General features: G+C 39.3%; 2 protein-coding genes across 2 annotated transcripts; both read right to left on the reverse strand.

Annotated features, from left to right (window-relative positions):
- Nucleotides 1–1,333: 1,333 nt before the first annotated feature.
- LOC107658984 (nuclear factor 7, brain-like) lies at nt 1,334–4,823 on the reverse strand. Its single transcript, XM_016447740.1, has 6 exons — nt 3,609–4,823; nt 3,433–3,528; nt 3,071–3,301; nt 2,904–2,926; nt 2,704–2,819; nt 1,334–2,403 (listed from the first exon to the last, which is right to left on the reverse strand). Exons 1-6 carry the CDS (start codon nt 4,002–4,004, stop codon nt 1,880–1,882), a joined length of 1,386 nt encoding a protein of 461 aa, XP_016303226.1. The 5' UTR covers nt 4,005–4,823; the 3' UTR covers nt 1,334–1,879.
- Nucleotides 4,824–4,909: 86 nt separating this feature from the next.
- LOC107658985 (zinc-binding protein A33-like) lies at nt 4,910–7,847 on the reverse strand. Its single transcript, XM_016447742.1, has 6 exons — nt 7,334–7,847; nt 7,158–7,253; nt 6,845–7,075; nt 6,671–6,693; nt 6,469–6,584; nt 4,910–5,601 (listed from the first exon to the last, which is right to left on the reverse strand). Exons 1-6 carry the CDS (start codon nt 7,727–7,729, stop codon nt 5,078–5,080), a joined length of 1,386 nt encoding a protein of 461 aa, XP_016303228.1. The 5' UTR covers nt 7,730–7,847; the 3' UTR covers nt 4,910–5,077.
- Nucleotides 7,848–12,958: the final 5,111 nt, after the last annotated feature.

The raw sequence follows: 12,958 nt of genomic DNA on the forward strand, positions 1-12,958 counted from the left end.
ATGGCTGCATCAACACTACTGCTGTTCCTGAAACCACGCCTTCTTTCTTTGCGTGCACATTTGGGTGGCATTATGCTAATATTTCCACATAGTGATGTAGACATGTGGGCGCGTGTTAGAACGAGCCGTTTTAGGAGTGCGTGGTTGACTCTGAACTTTTATAAAGAATATGTCTTTGGATTTGAGACTTTAGTCTTTGCAACTTTACAGATCTTCTTTATGCACCAAGAGCTTGTAACACTTCAAAGAGAAAGGAAAACTTGAAATCGCATCATATGACCCCTTTAAAAAGTGACGCACACTTCCGGTTCTTACGACTTACTGCTGCAAGGATGGTGAACGCTGCCTTAACACGTGGCTGTAGTGTAAATAGTGCCTGAATGCTGGGTCACAGAAGAGCGTTCACATCCTGAGAAACTGCAGAAAAAGGAAGCTCAAGCACATTTGTTCCTGTTCAGTGTGTTTCCTATTGATATGATTGATGTGTGTGTTGATATTCATCATATGTTGTGTGTCTGTCAACCAAGAGTATATTATATATATACTGTATATACATATACATATTAAAAAACAAAACATTTTTGTTTTAATTTTAAACCAATAACCTGTTTGCACAAACTGTATTTTATGATGACACTGTTGGTAGAAATACAGTAATTAAAAGTCATAAATATGAAAAAACAAATGCATTACTGTGGATCCTGATCATGTGACACATGGACTTGAAACTTTACTTTTCTAGTTAAATACAAAATTCTTTTTCACAATTTTCATGTCTATATAATCTTAACCTTCGTAAACACAGTAAAACCAATGGAGTGTATTAATCATTTAATAAGATAAATCAAATGTCAATTTGGGAAGATATTTTATTTTGTGCGGTACAGTAGCGGTTGCTACTACGGTAACTGCGGTAACTGACGGTTAATTAATTATTTCGGAAAGTTATGAAATATATACAAAAAGATGGAGATAAAAAAATGTGCATTTAGAAATGTCTGTTAGGAAGTTTTCTGGAATAATCTGTTCATCACGCGTTAGCGTTGCTAGCATAACATTAGTTAGCCAAACGTCAGTTACTAAAGAATTTATTTACAGATCACTAACATGTTTTTTGTCATATATTTGTGATATTTACATATAATAAAGTGATAAACAATGACAGTGTTTGTAAATATTCCATCAAATAATGAAGGAAAACTGTTATGATTACCTCCTCTTCAGGCAAACGATTTCATTTCACGAGTGAATATTTGTCGTCAGGTGAAACTTACTAGTTAAACTGATTAATACTCTACTACATATATGAAAAATGAACACTAGTAAAGTTGCTTAACATATGCTTTAATGTTTTAAAAGATTCCTTACAGTCATTGGATAAATAAGCTGCACAAACTGCAGGCCTTGGAGAGTATGAAGCTGATTATGCCGACATACACCCTCAGGTAGGCACATTTCTGACAGCTCATGGTTTAATTGTCTTCATGGCCTGAGAGTTTCACCAGAGCAGGTATTGCAGGTGTGTGTCATCCTCCACAATACAACCAGGAGGAATTCCACTGGAACATCAACACCACCTGACGAGGTTGAGCACATGACCCTGAACTTATTTCACTTCAATAATATCACATAGGTACACCAAATATTCTTTATTGCTTTTTACATTGATAATCACATTAAACGTTGTGTTAATACATCACCCTATATACTTAAACATTGCATGATTAAATAATCGCATAGCCATATAAGTTGACATACAGCAGCCCCAAGAATTATGTTCACATTCAAGTCACACTGCATGAACATCATTCCTTTTGATTATTATCTTGGCACGTGCACAAAACACAATGTGTTTAAAAAAAAAAACATTAGTTGGTGTTCACAGTTTTTGTTCATTTGCCGGGAAAACATTAAGTGGTGTGTCTACATCTCCAGTACAGAAATATGGGAACACCCTCTCTGGAAATCCACCCGTGTAGGTGCACAAAATTCTGTTTCTGAAGGGTTCAGTGAATATCAGCTCTCCTTCATCATAGTCCAGCTGCAGTCGGATGATATTTGGCCTTTCATTGCTATCAATATCACTGACAGGTTTATTTCCTTTCTTGTATGTACCATTCACGTAACGTAAACACCAAAAATGACTCTTTGGATCCATTTTGTAAAGTCTTTTGCGGTTCACTGTTTCCCCCACCACTCCCAGTGTCCAGTGGTCATTGTCTCTTACCTCTACATCCCAGCAGTGCACACCTGAGCTGAAACCCTGTGAGGCCAGCACTCCCACATACAGCCTTTCTGGATGATCATGCATAATAATTTTCATTTCTAAGTACTCAACACTGGTGTAATCCTCTGACACCAGCAGTTTATTGGAGGCTGTGTCTGGATCCAGAGTCACAGGAGCTGTAAACACAGATGACCGTAAACTACAGAGCCTTTCATCAGTCAACCTTACGTTGGGTAAAAGTCACATCTTTATGTTAAGTAATTGCTGGGATCAGTTCATAATATATACATGATGCTAAACAGAACATTCCAGAATCACACACAAGTTCTTAACATCAAATGACATCCTATATAAAAAAACAAAATTTTCAACTTGTAACTTGTCATGAAAATAGCCAAGGAAGCTGGCATGTCATTAAAACACCAACCAACCAATCAATCATCAATCAATATCTGATGATTATAGTTGTTACTTACGCTGTTCAACATGGTTCTGCATTCTGGCCCAGGTGGTGAAGATCATTGTCTGAATGGGATAGTGTTGATGTTCCTGTAGTTCAGGGGTTGTGTTTGGTACTGATGGGTGTTGGAGTCTGTAGATAAACAGTAAGATATTTGGTGTTCACTGGCTAATATGGGGTTGCAGCTGTAACCAAATGCTAATTGGGAAAACTCACCTTTTTACTGTATCGCTGTAATTCTGAATGAGAAATAAAAAGCAATTGGCACTTAGTAATGTGGTTATGCAAACATCATGAACATTGATTATCAGACATATCTGCACCAGATACAGCTCTCTGATAGACTTTGGTAGCTGGTGCATAGTTGAGTATTTCATCTGTACCTGGAGAAATGTGATGTTTTCTTCTTCCATATCTTGCCAGACGGCTGCCATATTCTCAGACAGATCTGATATCTGTGCGGACAACTCCTTCATTCTGGTCTTGAGTTTCTCATCTAGAAGTTTAATTTCTTTATGCAAGGATCTGATGTGTTTCTCCTCCTCGTCTCTAAGAAACTGATGGAGTTTCTCAAATTCCTCCTTGATCTGGTTTTCATGCATACTAGTGTGTTCCTGAAAGAGTTCAACCTTTTCTGTTAACAGTGTAAAAGTTCGCTACTGATTACAACACTAATAGAGCATTCAAGTCATCTTCCTGATTCGTAAATATGAACTTCCCAAGAGGACTTGAACATGCCACTTACCTTAATGAGCTCAGCCTGTTTCACACAGTTCTCTTGAGCTTTCTTGAGGTCAGCGAGTGTCTCATGCAGTCTGTCCATTTGTGTCTTGAGATCCTCCTAGAATCACATGATAAACTCTTAATTTTGAGCATGAAGATGTCAGAAGTCAGTCAGATCAGATTTCAAACTCTTCATACCTTTAAATTCCCAGCAGCCTCGTCGACGGGCGAACACTTGTGATTTTCATGCTTCTTTGATGTGTAACAGACCACACAGATGGGCTGCTTGTCCTCGAAGCAGAAGAGTTTGAGTGCCTCTTTATGTTCTGGACAAACGTCTCCTGAAACAGCTGTGGGTTTTCTCTTCTTGAAGGACTCACAGAGCGCTCTGAACGCCAGGCTCTTGGTGGGCTCGTCGTGAGAGCATTCCTTCCGACAGACCGGACACTGCGGCACGTCTTGAGTCGTCCAGAAGCGCTGGAGGCATTTCTCACACAAACTGTGGCTACATTTCAGAGTGACCGGATCGGTGAAGATATCACAACAGATGAGGCATGTGAAATCCTCTTCAAGGAAGGACAGAGTGTCTGCCATGACTGAAGTCAGTTCTCAGCCAATAGAAGTTTCAACTGAAATTGTAGTAATAGTAATACCTGCTTTACTTCTAAAACTCAATACATTTACTTACTTACTGGAAATGCTGTGAAACCTGCTTTACCTTTCCCCACCACACCCAACCCTTTCATTTCTTGTACTTAACTTTCGTTTACGTAGAAGATTTATCAACTCCTCCCTCAAGGATGTCATATTACAATGAATAACAACCAGGAAATGTTCACATAGTGTGGCTGCACCTGCTTAGCATGAAGTCTTACTTAAATTAGAGCATACATTTTATATTTAGGGATTAGCAACTACTAGTTAGTTTGTAACTGACTTGCATGCTTAATTTGGTTGAATGTACACTCATAATTTCAGAATGCAGTGACAACTCTTACACTGATTACATATGTGCAGTGCACCGATATCTAGTGATTATTTACTGTCCGTGTATGATAGAAGTAGACAAATGTCCCGAACTATCATTTTAATGTCAGCAAGAGCCACAGTGACCACGGAGTAGGAGAAAATATCTGAGTTGTGTAAAATTGTCACTAGATGGCAGTTGTCACTGGTAGGTTTGCCGAGCCCAAGTTGGTTTGTTTTTCTGTTTCCAGATGCACTGTTGTGATTGTTTGTTGGTGTGTTTTCAGCTGACTACACCGTGATGCAGTATGGACGTGTGGCGGAGGACATCTTCACTCTGGGCTATTACTCAGAATCGCAAGAAAAAAAGTACGAGTATCATCAGAGCAGGTGTTGCAGATATGTGCAATCCTTCATAGTATTGTCAATATCAGAAAGGGGGAAATGCCACCAGTTTGAGGTTGAGCCCATTACTTTGGACCAATCAGCCTGGCAGAGGTGACATCACTACACTGTATTATACTTGAAATTTGTTACACCAAATAGTCTTTATTGCTTTTTACATTAATAATCACATTAAAATCTGCCTTATTAATGCATCATCATTTATATGGAAAGATTGCATGATTAAATAATCACATTACTGGACATACAGTGGCACCAAAAAGTATTTGGACAAAAAATGTCATATTAGTTTTGGTTTAGACATTTTGTTTATTTGCTGGGAAAAGACTCAGTGGTGAGTCCGGATCTCCAGTATTGAAATATGGGAACACCCTCTCTGGAAATCCACCTGTGTAGGTGCACAAACTACTCTTTCTGAAGGGTTCAATGAATCTCAGCTCTCCTTTGTCAAAGTCCAGCTGCAGTCTGATGACATTTGGCCTCTCATTGCTATCAAAATCGCTGATAGGTTTTGTTCCTTTCTTGTATATACCATCTACATTACGAAAACACCAGAAACTATTTTTTGGATCCATTTTGCAAAGTTTTTTGCGGTTCACCGTTTCCCCCATCACTCCTAGTGTCCAGTTATTGCTATCTCCCACCTCTACGTCCCAGCAGTGCACACCTGAGCTGAAGCCCTGTGAGGCCAGTACCCCCTCCTGCAGCCTTTTTGGGTTATCAGACACATGCAGTTTCACTTCTACATACTCAACACTGGTGTAATCCTCTGACACCTGCAGTTTATTGGAGGCTGTGTCTGGATCCAGAGTCACAGGAGCTGTAAACACAGATGACCGTAAACTACAGAGCTTTTCAACAGTCAGTCCCAATGCACCACTACCCATGTGTTTGTGTTTTGTTAAGTATGTGGGTAGGTAAATGAATGAATGAATAGGGGCAGTTGTGGTCTAATGGTTAGGGAGTTGGACTTTGAGCAAGGCACCGAACCCCCAACTGCTCCCCGGGCACTGCAGCAAAACTGCTGTCCATTGCTCTGGGTGTGTGTTCAGTCTGTGTGTTTGCTCACTACTCACTGCTGTTGTGTGCACTTGGATGGGTTAAATGCAGAGCACAGATTCTGAGTATGGGACACTCACATTTACTCACCTTCATGTCTTTCCAAACCTGTATGCTGTTATTTTTTTCTGTTCCACCCAATAAAAGTGGATGGTGATGACTAATGGCTTTGTCCAAAAACCCCAATTGTTTTATGGTACTTTAGGTCCATTTCATGGCATGTCAGAATAGGCATAATTACAAGAGTCCAACATGTAAATAGCATTTACGTCATTGTAGAAGTCATAATCACAACTTTCTTAGAGCTCTGACTCGTATGACCACTACAACGCCACCTGGTTACACTCAAAATGACAGTGGCTTCAGCAGTAAAACGTAGTTAATCAGTGATTTCGTACTATATTCAACTGATAAATTCGAGTCCAAGGTTGTGAACAGCTCCAAGTTGAATGTCACGTGTTATCATTTCATCATGCCCATGAACGCAACATTCTATGGTGTTTTTGGTCCATGTTGGACAGCCTCTGGTTATCGTGAACTGTATGGAAAAGAGCTGAATGATGTTTTCTATTTGTGTTCCATGGGAAAAAAATAATAGCATACAATCTAAGCAGATGCCATTACTTACGCTGTTCCACAAGGTTCTGCATTCTGGCCCATGTGGTGAAGATCACTGTCTGAATGGGATACTGCTGATATTGCTGTAATACCGGGGTCCTGTTTGGTACTGATGTGCATTTGAGTCTGTTACATAAACAATTAGATATTTGGTGTTCAAAAGGTAAAATGGATTGCAGTTATATAAAAAATGTTACTTGTGAAAGACTCACCTTTTTAATGTATCGCTGTAATTCTGAATGTGAAAAAAATAAAAGAGCAATTAGCGCTCAGTCATGTGGTTGAGCAAACATCATAAATATCGATTATCAGACATGCTTGCTGCAGATTAGAGCTCTCTGCTGGACTTTTGGTCCCTGGGATCACATTAAGTGTTTACTCTGTACCTGGAGGAATGAGATGTTTTCAGCTTCCATATCCTGCCAGAAGGCTGCCATCCTCTCAGACAGATCTGATATCTGTTTGGACAACTCCTCTAGTCTGGCCTTGAGTTTCTCATCTTTAATCTCCGTTTCTTTACGCAACGATCCGATCTGTTTCTTCTCTTCCTCTGTAAGAAACTGATGGAGCTTCTCAAATTTCTTCTTGATTTGGGTTTCTGTTATACCGGTGTGTATCTAAAATGGTTTAAGAAGATGTAGTCCTTTGTTAAATTGATGTAAATCTTCACTACGGATTACAATACTAACATACACTTACCTTAATGAGCTCAGCCTGTTTCACACAGTTCTCTTGAGCTTTCTTGAGGTCAGCGAGTGTCTCATGCAGTCTGTCCATTTGTGTCTTGAGATCCTCCTAGAATCACATGATAAACTCTTAATTTTGAGCATGAAGATGTCAGAAGTCAGTCAGATCAGATTTCAAACTCTTCATACCTTTAAATTCCCAGCAGCCTCGTCGACGGGCGAACACTTGTGATTTTCATGCTTCTTTGATGTGTAACAGACCACACAGATGGGCTGCTTGTCCTCGAAGCAGAAGAGTTTGAGTGCCTCTTTATGTTCTGGACAAACGTCTCCTGAAACAGCTGTGGGTTTTCTCTTCTTGAAGGACTCACAGAGCGCTCTGAACGCCAGGCTCTTGGTGGGCTCGTCGTGAGAGCATTCCTTCCGACAGACCGGACACTGCGGCACGTCTTGAGTCGTCCAGAAGCGCTGGAGGCATTTCTCACACAAACTGTGGCTACATTTCAGAGTGACCGGATCGGTGAAGATATCACAACACATGAGACATGTCAAATCCTCTTCAAGGAAGGACAGAGCGTCTGCCATGAGTCAGTTCCCAGTAGAGACACTTACTACCGAAAAAGTTCTGACAGGGATTGTAAATAAGCAGGCAATAGCTCTACTTCTAAAACACTGTAAATTGTACTTTGCACTACTGTTGGAGATATTGCGACACCTGCTTTATCTTTCCCCCACACCCCACCCCTTTCATTTAAGTCCATTCATTTCACTAGAAGCTTTAGCAAACAACTCCTCCCTCCAGAATATCACATTATAGCCAATAACAACCACATGGGACAGTTTCACCTGTTCAACATAAATTCTTCCGTAAATTGAGGCATACATTTTGCATTAGAAACTGCTATTTAGTTTGTAACTGACTTGTTTTCTTAATTTGATCAACTATATTTTATAAGATTTCTATGAAGTAATGCACTTGTCAGTTAACTAAGTGTAATAGTGCAATGCACCAATATTTAGTAATTCATTAGTGTCCAACTAGGCAAATGTCCTAAGGGTGAGTAAATGATGGCAGAATTTAATTTCTGAACTGTCCTTTTAAGTCAGCAGGTGCTGCAGTGACCACAGAGTGAAAAAAGAGGAGAAGGAGGTGTCTGAAATTGTCACTAGATGGCAGTATGCATCCATGTAATTTGACCTTATTTTAGGACATCGCAGGCATTTCAAATCATTTCACATTTGATTTTCTTTAAAAGAAAATCAAAAACCCACAAGTGGTTCCCGAACAACCACAATTTTTTGAAAGAAGTTAATTGTCGCTAAAAGCTGTGTGCGTTCATGTGTGTGTTTCCTTTTATTTCATTAGCTTGTTTTTCTCCAGCATATGTCCTACAGCTAAAGGAAGATCAGTTCATTGCGTGGCACTTATTAATCACAGTGGGGTCCTGCAGCTGCTGTTTCTACACTGTCATATGCATAAAAGGATAGGTCACTCAAAAAAAGAAAACTTACCTTCATATCCTTTCAAAGCTCAAGTTGAATGTACTTTATGGTGCTTTGCAGTCATTTTTTTTGCATCTTGGGAGAATATGATCTGTTGTATGTAAAATAACCATGTGAAAATTCTCCTTTTTTACTTTATTCCTCAGGAAAAAAGCATACAACCACAGCATACAGGTTTGGAATGATGAGGGTGAGTAAATAATGATAATTTTCTTTATTATGTCAACGTTTCCTTTAATAAACAGAAAAAACGGGAGACGTAGAGAGATATATCACATAAGCAAGAGTATTTGACAGCCAGAAAGACAGATAGGAGGCAGGAGCTGTGATATTTGAGGGGCCCAGGTGTTTCTGTCTTCATTCTGTTATGTGCGCTCATCTCCCAGGGCTCTCCTGCACTGTCTGCGGCGCTTCATCCATGTGGGACGCGACGCTGCATCAAATCCTCTACAATGCTGGCACAATTTGTTTGTTCACCAATATTGTCAATGTCAGTTTTCCTCCTCTCTTTCACACTGTCTCTCTCTCAAACAGTCCTTACATCAGAATTGGCAAAACCTCTGTCCGAACTCCAGTCCAGCCAAACACTGCAAGAGCTTTCAGTCAAAGGTAAAATGCTCTTAGTTCTCTATATGGTACATGTGGAATTGTCATTTTCCATAAAAATATGTTTTTCACCTTGATCCTTATCTGTTAAAGGAACAGGAAGAGTCACTCTTCAAAATAAAGGTTAAAAAAGAGGGGTTTTGCAGCAAAACCATAGAAGAACCATTTTCGGGTTCCACAAAAAAGTTTTCAGTGAACGGCTCTTAAGTAAAAAAAAAAAATATATATATTTTTTTCACTATAAAGGACTTTTTGTGGAATGGAAAGATTCCATGGATGTTAAAGATTCTTCATAAAGAACCTTTATTTTTGAGAGTGTTCTATCATTATTATACGTTCCATTATTTGATTCCAAACCCATTAAGAGTTGCATAAAGATTCTTTTATGTTTTATTTTAAAAAGTGTAGCATATGAGTTTAAAATGACATGACGGTGAGTAAATAATGGCATTATTTTATAATGAACTAATCCTTTGACATAACAATATATCATTTTGGTGACAGAGCACTTGCTGCCTGCCTAAGTAATATTCTGTGACCCTTTGGAAAGCTAAACAAAGTGTTTTATCCAAAATGTAATCTTTGATAGTATATGAATAATCTATGCCATAAATTAATTATACCATGTCAAAAGGCTTCTTTGCATGCCCTCCACGTTTGTAGTGGCGAACCTCGGTGTATGCGTAATGGGTGCATCTCATTTCAGCTTTCACACATGAATTCAGACCATCGCAGAAATTGGATTAAATGCACAATTTCACCAGATGGACCAGAGCTGCTTACAAAGTGCCAGTCACCTTTTCAGCCCATGTCTTATCTCTCTGGCGAACAGTGGGATATATAGACAAACAGACCATCAATGCCAAGGGCAAAGACACAGAGTTTTCTTGAAAGGGCTCTTGATATGCAGGTGCATCTGTCCAGGTTCTTGTGGGTAATGGAATACTTCAAAACAGGCACACATTCATATCTAATTCTGGTCATGTCTCACAGGAAAAGAAAACCTCAGATGAGATCTCTTTAAAGGAATAGTTTTCCCATAAATGAAAATGTGCTCACCCTCAGGCCATCCAAGATGTAGATGAGTTTGTTTCTTCATCAGATTTGAAGAAATGTAGCATTCCATCACTTGCTCACCAATGGATCCTCTGCAGTGAATGGGTGCCGTCAGAATGAAAGCTGATAAAAACATCCCAATAATCCACAAGCAATCCACACCACTCCAGTCCATCAGTTAACATCTTGTGAAGCCAAAAGAAACAAATCCATCATTAAGATGTTTTCAACTTCAAACCAATGCTTCCGGCTAAAAAAGTTCTCTATACATATTATCGCTTTCTATGGTGAAAAAACAGATATCTCTCCTGAATTAAGAGAGAAATATGCACAGATCAAGCACCGTTTACAAGCCAAAACGGCTCTAAACAAATATGTGTATGGATTTTAATGTGAGGGACAACAGGAGATTTTTTCACTGGAGGAAGCATTTTTATGGATTATGGAGTTGAATTTTAACCAGAAGCAATGTTTTGAAAATAAAACGTCTTAATAATCGATTTGTTTCTTACAAACACGCAGATATTGGCTTTTCAAGATGTTAATTGATGGACTGGAGTGGTGTGGATTACTTGTGGATTATTGTGATGTTTTTATCAGCTGCTTGGACTCTCATTCTGACGGCACCCATTCACTGCAGAGGATCCATTGCAGAGCAAGTCACGCAATGCTACATTTCTCCAAATCTGATGATGAAACAAACTCATCTACATCTTGAATAGCCTGAGGGTGATTACATTTTTAGCAAATTTCCATTTTTGCATGAACTATTTCTTTAATGCCTCACTTGTTTCTCCTAGACAGCAATGAAATCCATCAGCAGCTGAGTGGGGAATAACATGCATCGATGAAGTGCTAAAAATAAGACCAGGAACATGTCAAACATGCAACTTGAGCAATATAGTTATCCTCTGGTGGATGTTATATGGATTTGGCTTCAGGGATTGAGGACCAAAGCCACGAGATGGCCAGTGTTCAAGCTGCAGAATCGTGCTTTTTAAAGGTGTAACATCAATTCAGAAAAACAGATGACAGCAGCGCAATTGAGCCGAATCGCTCACCACTGCAATCTTACCTGTCTTTAAAAAAACGCTTGTAGGTTGTGTTCGGGAGATTAATTTGTACCTGGAAATGTCTTGCATTGTTTTTTTTTCTTCCAGGGCAATATAGAGAAACGTATGTTCTGTGTTGGCGGGATGGAGAAACGAACCGGATCTCTGGGAGCACATGGAGATTGGGTTCCAGAGCTCAAGCTCGCTGCGATATGCAGCAGTCAGCTGATACTGTAGAGCTGTCAGTCTGGAGACGGGACACACGCACACAATCAGGTACAGAGTGATGAATTTCAACATCAAAGCGGACACAAAAACACACACGCACAAACACGTACAAATGCAATTATACTTAAAGCTGCTCTAAGCAATTTCTGTGCCACTGGTGGCACCAAACCACACGGCAAAGTAACTTGATTCTTCTTATGTTTTTCTGAAGCAAATTGCTTGCAGGCACAAGTGAAAAGGCTCCATGCATGTCTCTGTAGATATGGCTCGGGTGCATGCAAGTATGAGATTTTTTTCACTTACATTTATCCGCCAAGTGAAAATGGTTAGACTCGTCGTTTAGAAAAGTGATAACACACAAGCCACATGATATTCATGCTTAAATGGTGCAGAACGAGTACAAAAGTTGAATTTCAAGCAGTGATAATAATCAGAAATTTTTCTTGATCAGATCAGCATACTAGAATGATTTCTGAAGGATCATGTGACACTGAAGACTGGAGTAATGATGCTGAAAACTCAGCTTTGATCACAGGAATAAATTACAACTTCAAATATATTCAAATAGAAAATTGTTGTTTTAAATTCTAAAAATGTTTCAAAATTTTTACTGTATTCTTAATCAAATAAATGCAGCCTGGGTGAGCAGAAGAGACTTCTTTCATAGATATAAAAAATTTAAATATTCTAAACTTTTGCCAAGTACGGTATAATATTAAAACAGGAAATTACGTAATCTCCCACAATGCATTTAGAGGGACACGTTTACCTTTTCTGTTCAAGCAGTGTCAGTCTGCACATGAGAACAGAGAGTTCCTGAATGTGTCTTTGTGCCGTGTGACGATGGCTGTGTAAACCGTGTGTTTGAGGATCACACTGCAGTGCAGGGTGATGAATGGAGGGATGGAGGAAATTCGTTGCTCAGGTAACCAGACGGCCGCTGTTTCCCCGTGCGTGGGTAGATATAGACACGATCTGCTGGGATGCAAAGCAGGAATGTCTCATCTAGCAATTACTGCACGCAGCACGGAGCAGCAGGCCATAGGTACTTTATTAAAGTTACACAAATGTCTCATATTTCTCTCGGTAGACCAGACTCATTCTCTCTGTGGATCAAATTCATCTCTCATCTTAAACCCAGCCATTTTAAAAAACCCCAAACCTATTAACTCCTCTCTGTAAGTCGTTTAAGATATTGGTTGAGTCTCTTAAAGGAATGCTGGGTCATGTTTCACTCTTAAAAGAAAAAGGAAAAAAGAAATGTATAAGAAGTTAGGATTCGCAGAAAGAAAATGATGCCTATTATTCATATTATAAATTAAGCACCCTCCCTCCTGCAAAATCTTATTATTATTAAGGGCAGTCACAA

Source organism: Sinocyclocheilus anshuiensis, unplaced genomic scaffold (assembly GCF_001515605.1).
Source record: "Sinocyclocheilus anshuiensis isolate Anshui unplaced genomic scaffold, SAMN03320099.WGS_v1.1 scaffold283, whole genome shotgun sequence".
NCBI classification, from domain to species: Eukaryota; Metazoa; Chordata; class Actinopteri; order Cypriniformes; family Cyprinidae; genus Sinocyclocheilus; species Sinocyclocheilus anshuiensis.